Source organism: Balaenoptera musculus, chromosome 16, assembly GCF_009873245.2.
Source record: "Balaenoptera musculus isolate JJ_BM4_2016_0621 chromosome 16, mBalMus1.pri.v3, whole genome shotgun sequence".
In the NCBI taxonomy this organism is placed as follows: domain Eukaryota; kingdom Metazoa; phylum Chordata; class Mammalia; order Artiodactyla; family Balaenopteridae; genus Balaenoptera; species Balaenoptera musculus.
Genome location: NC_045800.1, coordinates 36114873 through 36127291, shown reverse-complemented (window position 1 = coordinate 36127291; position 12419 = coordinate 36114873). Strand labels below are relative to the sequence as shown.

Here is a 12419-nt window from a genome sequence, read left to right as displayed (position 1 = left end):
TGGATAAGAATATTCATTGCAACAATGTCTAAAATGGGAAAATGGAAACAACCTGAATGCCCAATAATGATAGGATTGGTTAAATGATCCATTGTACATTGAAACATAAGACTACCATTTATAAAGATGTCTAGAATAAGTTGTTCAATTGAAAACAGAGTTATAAAGCTAAATGTACAGTGCCCATATGTAATGTGCACAGAAATAATCAGTGTCACGAAATTAGGATTATTGGTGACGTTTGCTTTCTTCATTTCTATAATTGGCTTAATACTTAATGAGCATGTATTGCTTGTTCAAGGGGAGAGATTTTTTCATTCGGGGGGTAAAGGCAGTATGATAGATGTTATGACATGGAGAAAAAAAGTACAGCAGGAACACACTTGAGACTAACAAAGTCTAAGTAAGAGTTAAGGGTGGCTTCCTGGAGGACATACAGCTACCCTGAAGGGGAGGAATGAGGAGAAATTATGCAGTGGGGTGGGAAGAAGAGACTTCCAGGGAGTTGGCACAGTATATGAGAACAAAAGCTAGTGCCTGGATTTTTTAAGAAACTGAAAATTCAGTAGAGTTGAAATTTGCTGTTTAGCTAGGAAAGTAATGAGAAATAGATGAGAATAAAGAGTTAACAGCATTCAGATTTCAAGAGTTTTAGAAAACGTTAAGGCACTTTTATTTCATCCCGAGAGAAATGGGCAGCCACTGAAAAATTTTGAAGTGGAGAATGACTTGATCGTTATTTGCATTTTAGAAAAATCACCCTGGCTGCAACTTGAGGAACAGACTGGAGGGAAGTAAGGTGAGGGCATTTGAGTAATCCGGGAGCTGCTGTGGTGATCTGAACTGGGGGAGTGGCCCCTAGGATGAGGGGAAGAGGACAGGTCACAGCACCCCTTAGGCAGTATGCTTGATAAGAAGTCTTGGTGGGTGGTTGAAAGAGGGATGAGGCAAAGGGAAAGTCTAGAACAACTTCCAAGAGTCTCCATCGGCCAGTGGGACATTCCCTTCACTGGTAAAAGAACGCAAGACGCAGACTGTGGGCAAAGAGCTGGCTTAGTTGGGAAGACAGGGAGCTTATAAAAGTTGACCGCCAGTGTGACAGAACCTTGAAGGTTTTGCCTGAAGTGTTTTATCTTTTCCGTTAGCAAAGGTCACTGAGTTGGCTTTGTTATAATGGGACTTATTCCATGTTGATTCTCATGCCCCCTACCTCTGTACTAGTGCAGATCTTTATATGCAGCAACACAGAAGTGTTTTAACCCCTTACTTCCTTCTCTCCTTTACCTTCCAGCTCTTGTGGGGAGGGGAGCTTGAGGAAGACATCAAGAATGAACTTGGCCACGTAAATAATAACACACCCAAGCTATGCTCTGGGAGACATCATTGCAGCAGTGGAGATGCTGCCTCTGTTGTAGGTGCTTTACTTGGAAGAAATGGAAGGACCCCAAGCCTTAAGGATCTGACCGGTTAGAGCCAGGACCCTCAAGGGAGAGCAGGGGGTGGCAGAAGGGGATTGAGAGGGAGATAACAGAGAGAATGAAGCTCCCGACGCCCCCAGGAGGTGGACTCTACAGATTGTTCAGAGACTAGATAGAAAAGGTACAAAAATATTTCAAACCATCCTCACAACTCCATGATCAGCTAACTGGAGGATCTTCTGGTTATGGATCGTGCCTACATGCCCTCTCAAAGTGTTAGAGGCATAGCGAAGAGGTTACGAGTTTTATCCTATCTGGGGTGTTTTTTGGGAGGGGTACTAGTGCGAGTGTTTCATGTTGGCCTTCATACTTTTCCCATAACCTTGCCCTTTTCTGTGTTCTCTCTGCTGCCTGGAACACTGTGCTTGAATAACTCCAGTTTATCCTTCAGACTCCCCTGAAAGGTTTCCACCTCAAAGAAGTCTTTGTAGAAACCCCCTCTGCTGCCTCCCCATCGAGTGATGGGCCTCCACAGCTTAGACTCTCAGCACTCTGTACTTTTTACTTCTTTATATACTTACTTCAGATTGTTACTGTATATTGATTTCTGTGATTATTTCTTTAATATTCATCTATTCCAGGAAGGCAGGGTGGGGACAATTTGGTTTTCTCATCACAGGTCATAGCACCTGGTCCAGCATATGGCAGCAAAGTAGCTCCCCTTGGAGGTCAACAATCATTGGCCAGGTGTGTTTTCTCGTGGGCAGTCTTTGACATTACCGCCCGGTGTGCACAATAATTGTTAAACCTCAGATTAGTTAAGCCCCAGGGGAACATCTTAAGGGAACACCTTAACTTGCAGTAATCATTTTGCCCACCAGGGGTCTCTTTCTCCCCATCACTGGGGCCAAAAAAGCTTGAACTCCTGGGTATCTTTATGGTTTTCACAGCCATGCTGCTCAATGTGGCTGTGCCATACCACCACCTCTGCATCACCTGGGGGCTTGTCGTTAATGCAGAATCTCAGGCCCCACCCACACTGGAGGAATCGGAATCTGCATTTTAACAAGATCCTCAAGTGATCTGTGTACACGTTAAATACTGAGAGGTGTGGTTCTACAGGACATTCCTAATATGAAAAGCTTGGAAGACAAAGAAAACCCCATCTAAATGGCCTTTTTGCATGATTCTTTCCCACTAAAAGGAGGAAAGAGGGTTAGGATTTGCTTTTATTATGAACATAAAATATACATACAGCATAATATACATTTACACATTTACAATTCGCAGTTACTTTCATCTTTTTTGAACTCATTCAGTTCTGCACGGCCCAGTGGCCCGCTCCTTCCACTTACACTCAAGACATTCTCTTTACCTTGGTACGTACAGCGTGTGACCTAGTAAGAATTACCAGGCCCAGGCGTCGAATGGCCGGCTTTACTGTCCTCACAGAATCACTTTCACTCTGTTTCCTTTCCTGTCGCTACAGGCTTTCCACAGCCTCACACTTCAGCATGAAAAATTCAGGAGAAAAGAGGGCTGCAATAATCCCCTTTGTCTTTCAAAAACACCTTGAAACATCTTCCATGAGCGAGGTGACACGTAAGTTGGCACTGACAGCACTTCTGGTTAACACGGTTTAAGAACTACTTATGGGAAGGCTCTGACACATCACATACAAACTAAGCTTGTTCACCAAATGGGTGATCACGAAGGATCTGAATATCGGTGGTATCGCAGTAAATAAATAAATAAACAGTAATAAATACAAATAAATACAGTGGGTTTCACTAAGGGAAATGTCAATACCTACGTCCCTGTGCTTTCTCAAAACATAATTAGGTGCCGCTTTACAACAGGTTGATAAAGAGAAGCTAGTTTTCATGATGAGTCGCTCTTTGGGGCAGTGAAGAGAAGCCAATGGAAGCTTCTATCGTCGTTTTTCTCAGAATGTCTCTATGCGAGAGGATTTGTAGGAGTTCTCTTTGAGGTTGTCAAATATTGCTTTGGTTCCATTCTGCCACTGTAGCACCAGATCTGTCGGAGTCTTCCCAGCCTAATCAAAATAGAGGAGGGAATTTGACTTCCAGGTGGGAGGCATCTATAAATTCATCTCGTGTGTGTGTGTGTGTGTGTGTGTGTGTGTATTTAATGAGGTAATGGATAGGTGTATGTTATTGAAGTGTTTTATGTTTTCCACTATGAGTGATTTGCAGTTTATATTCAAACCAGCCCTTCACTGTTTCTCACGGGAATGCTTTTGGCATTTCAGATTAGCAGTGGTTTTCTTTCCTGTGGGATATCCCAGGTGGTGGTAAAAATCCCTGTCCCTAGACACTAAACAGCAAGAGTAAGCCAAGTCATTTTCAAACTCAAAAAATGCCTCCATACTTACCCAGTATCCTGCAAAATGGGTGTGGGGAGGTAGTAGTATCCCTCTTGGTCAAGAACCAGTTCCTATCAATTTGGAAAATGATTCCTGATTGATAAAAACTGGTGGGGAATGAGCTGCTTCAACACCTTGGCTTAAGTACACAAGTACCACTCCAAGGGGTAGATTTTTCACAGCTGCTCAGAACTTACATTGGTCTCTCCCAGGAAATTTATTTTTCTTGGAGATGATATCAATGATGTATAACTTATGATGTATAAATAACTTTTAAGACCAAAATTTTTTTACCTTAAGCATACATCTCAAGATATTTACAACAATTAAAACTGTGTCACCTCTCAATTCTTGTCTTTAAATTTGAGAAGTCCTAAAATTTTCCATCTCTATTCATTCAGAAGTCTCTCTTTATCCCAGAGACTGGCAGACTGGCAGCTTTGAGATGCAAATAAAGCTAGAGACCTGTTTTGGCCCAAATAGAGCTTAGATTTTTTTTAAAAGTTGGAATTAATTAGCAACAGTTGGAAATTAAGAGATTTCCCAACTGAATGTGTGATCTCTGCGAAAAAACTGGGAGACCTGGCCGCACAGTTCCCGTGGTTTCATGGAGCAGCAATGGACGGAGTTGGGGAAGGGCTGCTACCTTGAAGTAAGTTGTGTGCATGGCACCAGCAGCCACCATGTAAGTCATCTATCCCATCTGCCTGGGCCCTGTGCAGATTTGAGTTAGTGGCCCTGCAACCTTCATTCTGGACCTTCTCACCTTGTAGCATCCTACCTTGAGGGACACTCATCAGCAAACATGAAGACAGAGTTTTGGACAACAATACAGTAATGTATTGTTTCCAGTTCCCTTCAAGATGGTGTCCAATAGCTTAGTGGTCTTTTTTGGGAACATCCATCCATTGGGTCAGTGACATTAACAGTTCCAGAACCTTTATGCTGGGGTCTTACTGATAATTCAGAGCCCTGATCCCTATTTGTATATTTGGGGCTATTCTTTCATGAATTCCTCGAACTCCTCTGTATTGAAATTTATCTCATGATTCCCTGGCTACTTACACAGTCTCCCCAAATCTGTACGCTATTTATCTCTGCAGGTAGTGTCTCTCACTGCCTGAAAAAAAATCATATTTTCTGCAGCCTTGGGGATTTCACTGAATCTACTCTTTCTGATAGTTTGTTTAAATTATTTGATAAGACCAATCCCAATATCAAGAATGAGGGGACCCGACTGTTAACGCAGTCTCTATTGCATTTATTTTTTGTTCCTGTCACCAAGACTTCTTTTTTTTTTTGAATGATGAAGTATTCCTCTCAGTCTTATAGTAACACAGTAAGAGGAAGAAATTATTCACAGTATAAGATGACTGGGGTTTTCTTTCCTTCTTTGTAAAGTGATTCTCCAAAAGCTTCTTTCAAATTACTTCTTCAGTACTTTACACTCATTCCTCCCAGTGATATTTTTAAAGCTTAGATGATGCTTGACTGGGAATTGGGACCATGAGGAAAATTTGGTTACATTCCCTGGCTTACAGATGAAGCTTAATTAATACGTACTCATAAAGGGGACTTATACAAGCATTTTCAGGGCCTAAATATAGGAAAGTATTTTGAGGGATGTGCAGATAAACCAAAGAGGAGAATGAACAGAAATTATCTCAAAAATATAGGCAAAAGCATGGCTACCCCTGGAAAAAGTGGTAGCCTGTCATGCTGTTGTAAGGAGGGGAGGACTATTCAGAATTACTTGGATTAGATGTTGATTAATTTGAGTTCCTTGGCCCTTGGTTGCATTGACCACTGTGGAATTTTTGACAACTTCAGCAATGGTAGGTGTCTTTATTCCTGACTACCCAGACCTTGCTCAGCCAGGGATGGCCAAGGCAGACTGTGCTTATGTCTGTAAGTGTGGGCGGTTTGGCCATCTTTTATCTTCAAGGCCAAATTTTTAAAGAATTACTACAGGCTATATTAGGCACCGAGGTCATAGCAGTCACTATGGCTTCCCCATCTCTGACCAGGTGATCTGAGTCCTTGCCAAACTCAGCAATGTCCTTATGGGAATGACCAGGGGCATTTAAACCGTCAAGAGACCCCTGAAATATCAACACTACCGTTGTAAGAATATTTCCAAGTATGTGAGCCATATTTTTGTTCATTAGAAAGCTGGCAAGCAGGGCCCCTTGCTTGAGCACTTACACAGTTCTTGATGTTGAGGTCGGCGCCATACATGATCAGGAGTCTGATCATCTTGTACCGGTTCAGCCTCACGGCATCATGCAGGGGGGTATCTCCTTCCTAGAGAAGCAGAGTGAACAGACAAGGTGAGCCTGAGGCCAGGAAGTGGGTCCCGCAAGGGTGCCCGGCTGGGGCAGTTATTCCAAATATGTAAATGAGTGAAGCTTTAGGAGGCCAAACTCTGCCGGGCTACTCACTCGGTCTTTGGCGTTGCGTTCCGCCTCGCAGGCAATGAGATGCTCTGCGCACTCGTAGTGGCCGGTCCTCACCGCCACGTGCAGCGCCGTGCTGAGCAACTGCAAAATGCAAGAGCCTGCTGTGTCCCTGGGCGTGAGGACAGAGGCTGCCCAGACCCCAAGGCGTGTGTGAAGGGGAGAAGTGGAGGAGGGACAGGGAGGCGGAGGGGAAGAAGGAGGGGGACAGGAGGAGGAGAAGTACCTTATCCCGCGCACTGATTTTTGCTCCTTTGTTCAGCAACAGTTTTAAGACATCCAGGTTTCCTCCGCGGCTTGCCCAGTGGATAGCTGTGGATTCAAGCTGTACCGGGAAGGTAAAAGGACAGGAGTTAGTGAAAGAAGAACCTAGACAGAGGAATTAGTACTTCGTTTCTAAAGCCCAGGAACGCCAGGTTTGCTAGGGCATCCGTGGGTGACACTGGGCTGTCCTCGTCTAGGTTGCCAATTGTAACTATTGTAGTCGAAGGCTCTTGCCAAATGTTTTGGCTAAACTCTTAAGTGTGTGAATGTGAGTGTATGCGCTCCTGTGTATGTATCTATGTGTGTGTTTGCATCATTAGGAGGTTCTTAATAAACCTAATAAATCTTTTTAAAAGAGGATAAGAACTACAATTTATTGGGAATTTCCTCGTGCCGACATAGTGCCTCATACTTCAGACGCAATGATGCTCCCAGCAACATTATGAAGTGGGTATTCTGTGCTCGTTTTGCAGATGAGAAAAACAAGGCTCCAAAATATTCAAGTTTCTTGCCCAAGGAAGCACAGCTAGTAAGTGGCAGAAGAGATATTCCAACCCACAGTCTGCCTGGAACTTTTAACCACTTTTGCCATATGCACTCAAAAGTTCTAGACAAATGTATTTTAAAATTCTGGCAGAATAAAAGTAGTCCCTTCTAAAAGATATTCATCTGGATCTGACACCTATCCTTGTCCCTGTTGTTTTTTCCTCATCCCTTGCTGGGTCTCTCCTGCCATTTGTGCCAGCACACCCTCTGTACCTTGACCATCATCACTCGTGGTCACTGCACTTACTCATAGGAGTAAGTTTGGTATATCCCTGGCCCTCCAAATCCCATGCTCATGAATTTTTGTGTCTTTCTATACAAACTTTATATTTTGTTTCTTTTCTTGTTTTTCTGTGTGTACGTCTTTTGGGTTCAATTTTGGCCAGTTCCTTTGGACTTTTTCAGTCCCTTTTCCACTTTGCTGAAAAGTCAAATTGAGCTGTATTTAAATAAAGCATTTTCTCAGCTCAATCTTCAGGTCATAAAATATGCTGTGTACCGGTCTGTGTAGAAATCACAGTGGTTGAATTACTGAGGTCTGAATAGCAACTACTTTCCGTAGATGCAATTCATTTTGTATGCAGTCTAGCCCCAAATCTCACTGATGACAATCAGCATCTATCATATAAGGTGTGCAGCTAGAGAATTCTGAGATGTTGTTGGCAGCCAAGGGGCCAGGAGCAGGCGGCCACAAATGGTAGAAGGACATGGAGGCTGAAAGGCAAGTGTTGACTGCATTACTTCTCAGTAAGGCTACTGACTTGATAATGACCCAAGTCTTCGATGAGGATATTGAATTCTGTCCAGCAGCTCTCACTTCCTTCTTTTCCCTGAACACTCCTCTCCTTTCAGTATGTGTGAAAAATACTTCCCGCATGACCTAGTCCCATCTCCCAACTTCCCTTTGTATGGAGAAACGAGCTTCTGCCTAGTTCTCGCAGATCAATTTTCAATACAGTCAGCCCCCTTTTCCATTGTAGGTTTTCTCAAGTTTCACATAGTCTACTTACTTTGGCTCACTTCCAGACAAAGAAATATATTTACCATATCACGGAATTCAGTCTGGGCTCCAGCTTCTATTAACTTCTCCACAATTGCCAAATGTCCTTCTAAGCATGCTCTATGAAGAGCTGTCCGTTTATACTGTCAAAACAGAGATTTAAGAAAGAGAGAGGGAGCAATGCATATAAAAATGAGCATAAATCCTTTCTAAGAAGTATGAAGCTGGGGACTCTGATGACCTAGTTGATAGAAACTTGAGTGCTTCTTTATGAATTAGAAATGTCAAATTTACTAAAATTGTTGTCTAGAACAATTATTCTGCAACTGAGATTTACGTCTCCTGCAACATACGTTTCTAAGTGCTTAGAGGTCTACATCGAGGCACATGGGCTTAAAGATTCAAAACTATCTAAATGCTGACATTTCCCTTTCTTATATTTTGTGCCTTCATGGTTTCTGTAGTATTTGCCATGCAGTTCAGGCTGTTTTCTTCCATCTGGGACGGTTGATAGGTTGAATATCAAAAAGCATTCAATTCATTTTTAAGAAAATGGGAGACATTTTTCATTCAACTTCAGAAATGATTCCCCATTTCAATTCATGGGGGAAAGGATACAAAAAGGATTAGTGATTTCTGGTAAATGGCTTCATATAAATGGATTAATAGACTGTGCTGGAACACCTTTTAGGCATTATTTCACTCCAATGCCCTCTATTTTCAGATAAGGAAACTGAGGTCCAGAAAATGCAGATTGGCTGCTAAAAATCAAATAGGCAAGTAGTGACAGAGCTAGCACTTGAACTCCAGTCTACAGATTCCCTGTGTAGAGCTGATGTATTTGAGTCCAATCAAAGATAATGCTAATAATATATTTCTCCATTGGTGACTAGTTGGTCCTGCCATATTAAGAGTCTATCTCAAAGATCTAAAAATTAAAGACAAGCTGAAAAAGCAGTCAGAAGTATATTAGAGTGCAAAAAAAATAATGCAATCCATAGCTCTAATCCAGCATTTTCTTTTTTTGGACCACTGCACTCCCCTGTTATGCTATTGGCATATGTGGCAACAGCTGGGGAGACTGTTTCAGGTGGATTGATTTTTGGCACCAGATTAGCAAGGCTGCAGCAAAGCATAAGAAACACAAAATTAATGAGCTGGATTTTGCAGTGCTTTGTATAAGCCTTACCTCATCACAGACATCTGGATTGTTCTTGTCTGACAAGAATTTTTCTACTACTGGCAGTTTATTCTCCAGGGCAGCCTTCAGAAAACTAGGCACATCCACAGGTTCTGTCTAAAGCCAAAAAAACAGTGTGAGAGTTACCATGGGTTTTCCAACATTCAATCAAACCCTCCACAGATATTTACTCCCCTGTAGCCTAATGCCGAGGTGTAATACTGCAAAACCAAGCAGCCCTTACGATGATTTCGGGTTCAGGTTCCTTCACAACTGGAACTTTAGTTTTCCTGTATTTTTTCCTTTTCTTCAGTTGAATGATTATTTCAAGGTCTTCTAAATTTTCAAGCTTTGATCTTTGTTCTAGTTTTTTCTTCTTGAGCTAAAAAAGAAATCCATGTTTCAAAATACAGTGAGTTCTACTGACAAGCATTCTGGTTGTGTCAAAACAGAATCTACAAGGTCTGAGCTAAGTATGTGAGCAGTTTGCGCAAAAAGATAAAAAATTTATAGTAAATCTTTGACTTGGATTTAGTGATTTCTTATTCAAGTACTTAGGGGTCAAATTTTTCAGCTAATTGCCTTCATCTTCACTTTCCTTGCTCATAGCATCAGCTTTTCACTGGAGATAGGATCTAGTCTCTAAGTGATGATTTTGTAATTATTTCCATAAACAAACCCCAGATTTCTGTAGAATTTTGTATCATGCTCATGAATTTTTTTTTTTACCCAAAAGACTCCACTAATAAGTTTTAAGCTCTAAAATTTCAGTGCCAGTGTCTTCAGGTGGCCCACTAAGCAGGGCTCATGAAATAGACTATCCTGGACTACAGCTAACAAATGCATGTTTTATCTGTGGTTAGTAAGTAATGAAAATTCACCCAGCAACACATTTTGTCAACACAGAAAGCGGCCACAGTCAAACAATGATCCGTGGACCACAAACCACATTACTAAGAAAAAGAAGGCTCCCTTGTTTGGGATTAACTAGACAGTGTAAGACATCAGAAATTCACTGGACACATTTCTCTTTCCAAGTCTTTCAATCAAAACACAGTCACAGAACATACAGTGATTGATTCGGAATCCAGAGGTCATAGTCTTGCCAAAGAATTATTTTCTGCAACCTATCCCATAGAAGTTGCCTCTTTATAGGTTAGAATCTGGCAAAGAAACATCTTTGGAATGGTTGCATTTGTTTGGTTTCTCTCTCTTCTCCTTCCTGTCTGGCACCTCCATCCGCTGCCCCGTCCCCAACCTCCCACTCATGAATTTCATGGAAGGGTCTTACCTCTGCCTCTCGCTCTTTATCAGTTTTCCACTGTTGCTCCCGCAGGCTCACAAAATGTGCTGGAAGTGTTTTCAGGTCCTCTTGCTTCTCTAAAGTGACAGCAGCTTCATACTCTCCATCTCTGAAATCCTCAGGAAGGAACTCCCCAGCGTCCCCACTGCCATTCTTCTTCCCTGTAACCTACAAGGGAAGATGGCAGGGTCAGAAGTAGCAGGCCTGTCCTGGGGTCGTTCTCCACAGAGGATGCTGCAGGCAGCCCCCGGCCCTCCCTCCCTGCTGACAGTGGCGTCCATGCAGCACATTCTCATATCTCAGGCAGCAACGAGTTGCTGCAGTGTTCCAGGATAACCTTCAGATGCTTGTCCACCTCTCTTGGTTAAATCAAGGTTTAGGTTAAGTTGAAATGTTTAAATCTACTTTTAATCCATTTAATCACATTCCTCCTAGGAAAATCACAATCTGTCCTCCCCATCCCCACCGATTATTTAAAATTCTTTCGTTTTAGGTTGATGATCCCTTGCCTTGAGTTATAGTTTCCAGACATATATTCTTGCAATAGAACTTCTCCCCTAAGGCATTTTGATAACTATACATGATTACACACTTTAGTAATAAAAGCAAAGGAGAAGATAATAGATAGGAAATATGTAGAGAATTCATTACTGCCAGCTCCCTTTTTCCAGTTTCACTTATTTCATCACATAAACCAACCATTTTCCATATATGATATTTTCAGAGTACCAGCACATTATGCGAGAAAGAAAAGGGCATTTCAATTTTCAAATAAAAATCAAGGCTGCCCCATTTTTCACTGCGTAGAAATAATGTGCTTTACATACCAGCTCTTCTACTTTCAGAACCATCATGTTGACCTGAAGTTCGTCTGTCTGTTTTCCTCCTGGGGGATGAAACGTTGAGTCGGCCCTGGGGAGCCCCCCCTGCTCTGATCAGCTTATATAGCTAGGGCCGGGTGAGCTAATCTTCCAACCTGGGAACCCAAGTAACACCCCTCCCCCCCCACCCGGGGCCAACTCAGAGGCAGGTGAATTTTCATTCCAGACTCAGTGTCTGGGAAGCAGGAGAGGGAGGGGATGACAAGTAACCCCACTGAATATGTGAATCAGGAAGAAATGTGAGAGGGCCATTCCTTTGGCAGTGACCACACCGCTCAGCAATGCAAGTCATCCTATTTATCGGGAAGCCAGGGGACAGCTGTCTGTTGACATTGCACCACACCACTGCTCCTTTTCCTTCTTTGTCAGCTTTCATATGACTAACCCTATCAAGAAAATGTAAATGCCCTGTGTATCACACCACCAATAATATCTTTCTGATAACCAGACTTATCGACACGTCACTTGGGGGAAGTGTTGCTTCAGGACATCCTATTCCCATGGGTAAACAGCCTGAGAGGAAAGGATCCGGGTCCTAATTGCCCTTGTCTATATCTGTTTGGAATTCTCTGGGGTGATGTCTGGGGCTAAAAAGGCCCCATGACATGCCACCTTCCCATCATTATAAGAAATTGAAAGCATTCAGTAATGCACTTTTATTTTATGGTGTCACAGGCCATAATTAGCACATGACATGCTCACTGTCTTCTAAAACAGCATGCTTACTGGAGCAATTTTTATTCAAAAAGTTTCCAAAATGTCCCAAGATAGGTTATATGAGACCGGTTATTAGTAACAGTACAACCTTGATTAGGTCATAGAGCCAAAGTGCTCAGGTGCTGTAGATAAAAGACTAACCTGTGGGAGCTGGTCAATGGAAAACTGATGAATTCATAAAAGTGCTAACAAAAGATCAAGATGAAAAAAAAAATTCATTACATGGGACTGAGTGAACTGATGAGGATGATTATAATTTTTGTGACTT

At 42.3% G+C, this 12419-nt stretch overlaps 1 protein-coding gene across 1 annotated transcript; it reads right to left on the bottom strand.

Moving 5' to 3' along the window:
- Positions 1-2629: 2629 nt before the first annotated feature.
- Positions 2630-11798, bottom strand: ANKRD1 (ankyrin repeat domain 1). Its single transcript, XM_036828315.1, has 9 exons — positions 11381-11798; positions 10542-10721; positions 9495-9632; positions 9260-9367; positions 8115-8213; positions 6487-6585; positions 6246-6344; positions 6010-6108; positions 2630-3474 (listed from the first exon to the last, which is right to left on the bottom strand). The coding sequence occupies exons 1-9, from the start codon at positions 11405-11407 to the stop codon at positions 3364-3366; spliced, it is 960 nt and encodes a 319-aa protein (XP_036684210.1). The 5' UTR covers positions 11408-11798; the 3' UTR covers positions 2630-3363.
- Between the last annotated feature and the right edge of the window lie 621 nt (positions 11799-12419).

Bases quoted from the DNA above. Each gene is read 5' to 3' on its own strand.
- ANKRD1 (XM_036828315.1), bottom strand. From the start codon at position 11,407: ATGATGGTTCTGAAAGTAGAAGAGCTG. The intron at 9,368-9,494 runs GTAAGGGCTGCT...TTTTGGCTTTAG, and splicing joins AACCTGAACCCGAAATCATC to ACAGAACCTGTGGATGTGCC. The intron at 3,475-6,009 runs GTAAGTGCTCAA...TATTTTGATTAG, and splicing joins ACCTCAACATCAAGAACTGT to GCTGGGAAGACTCCGACAGA.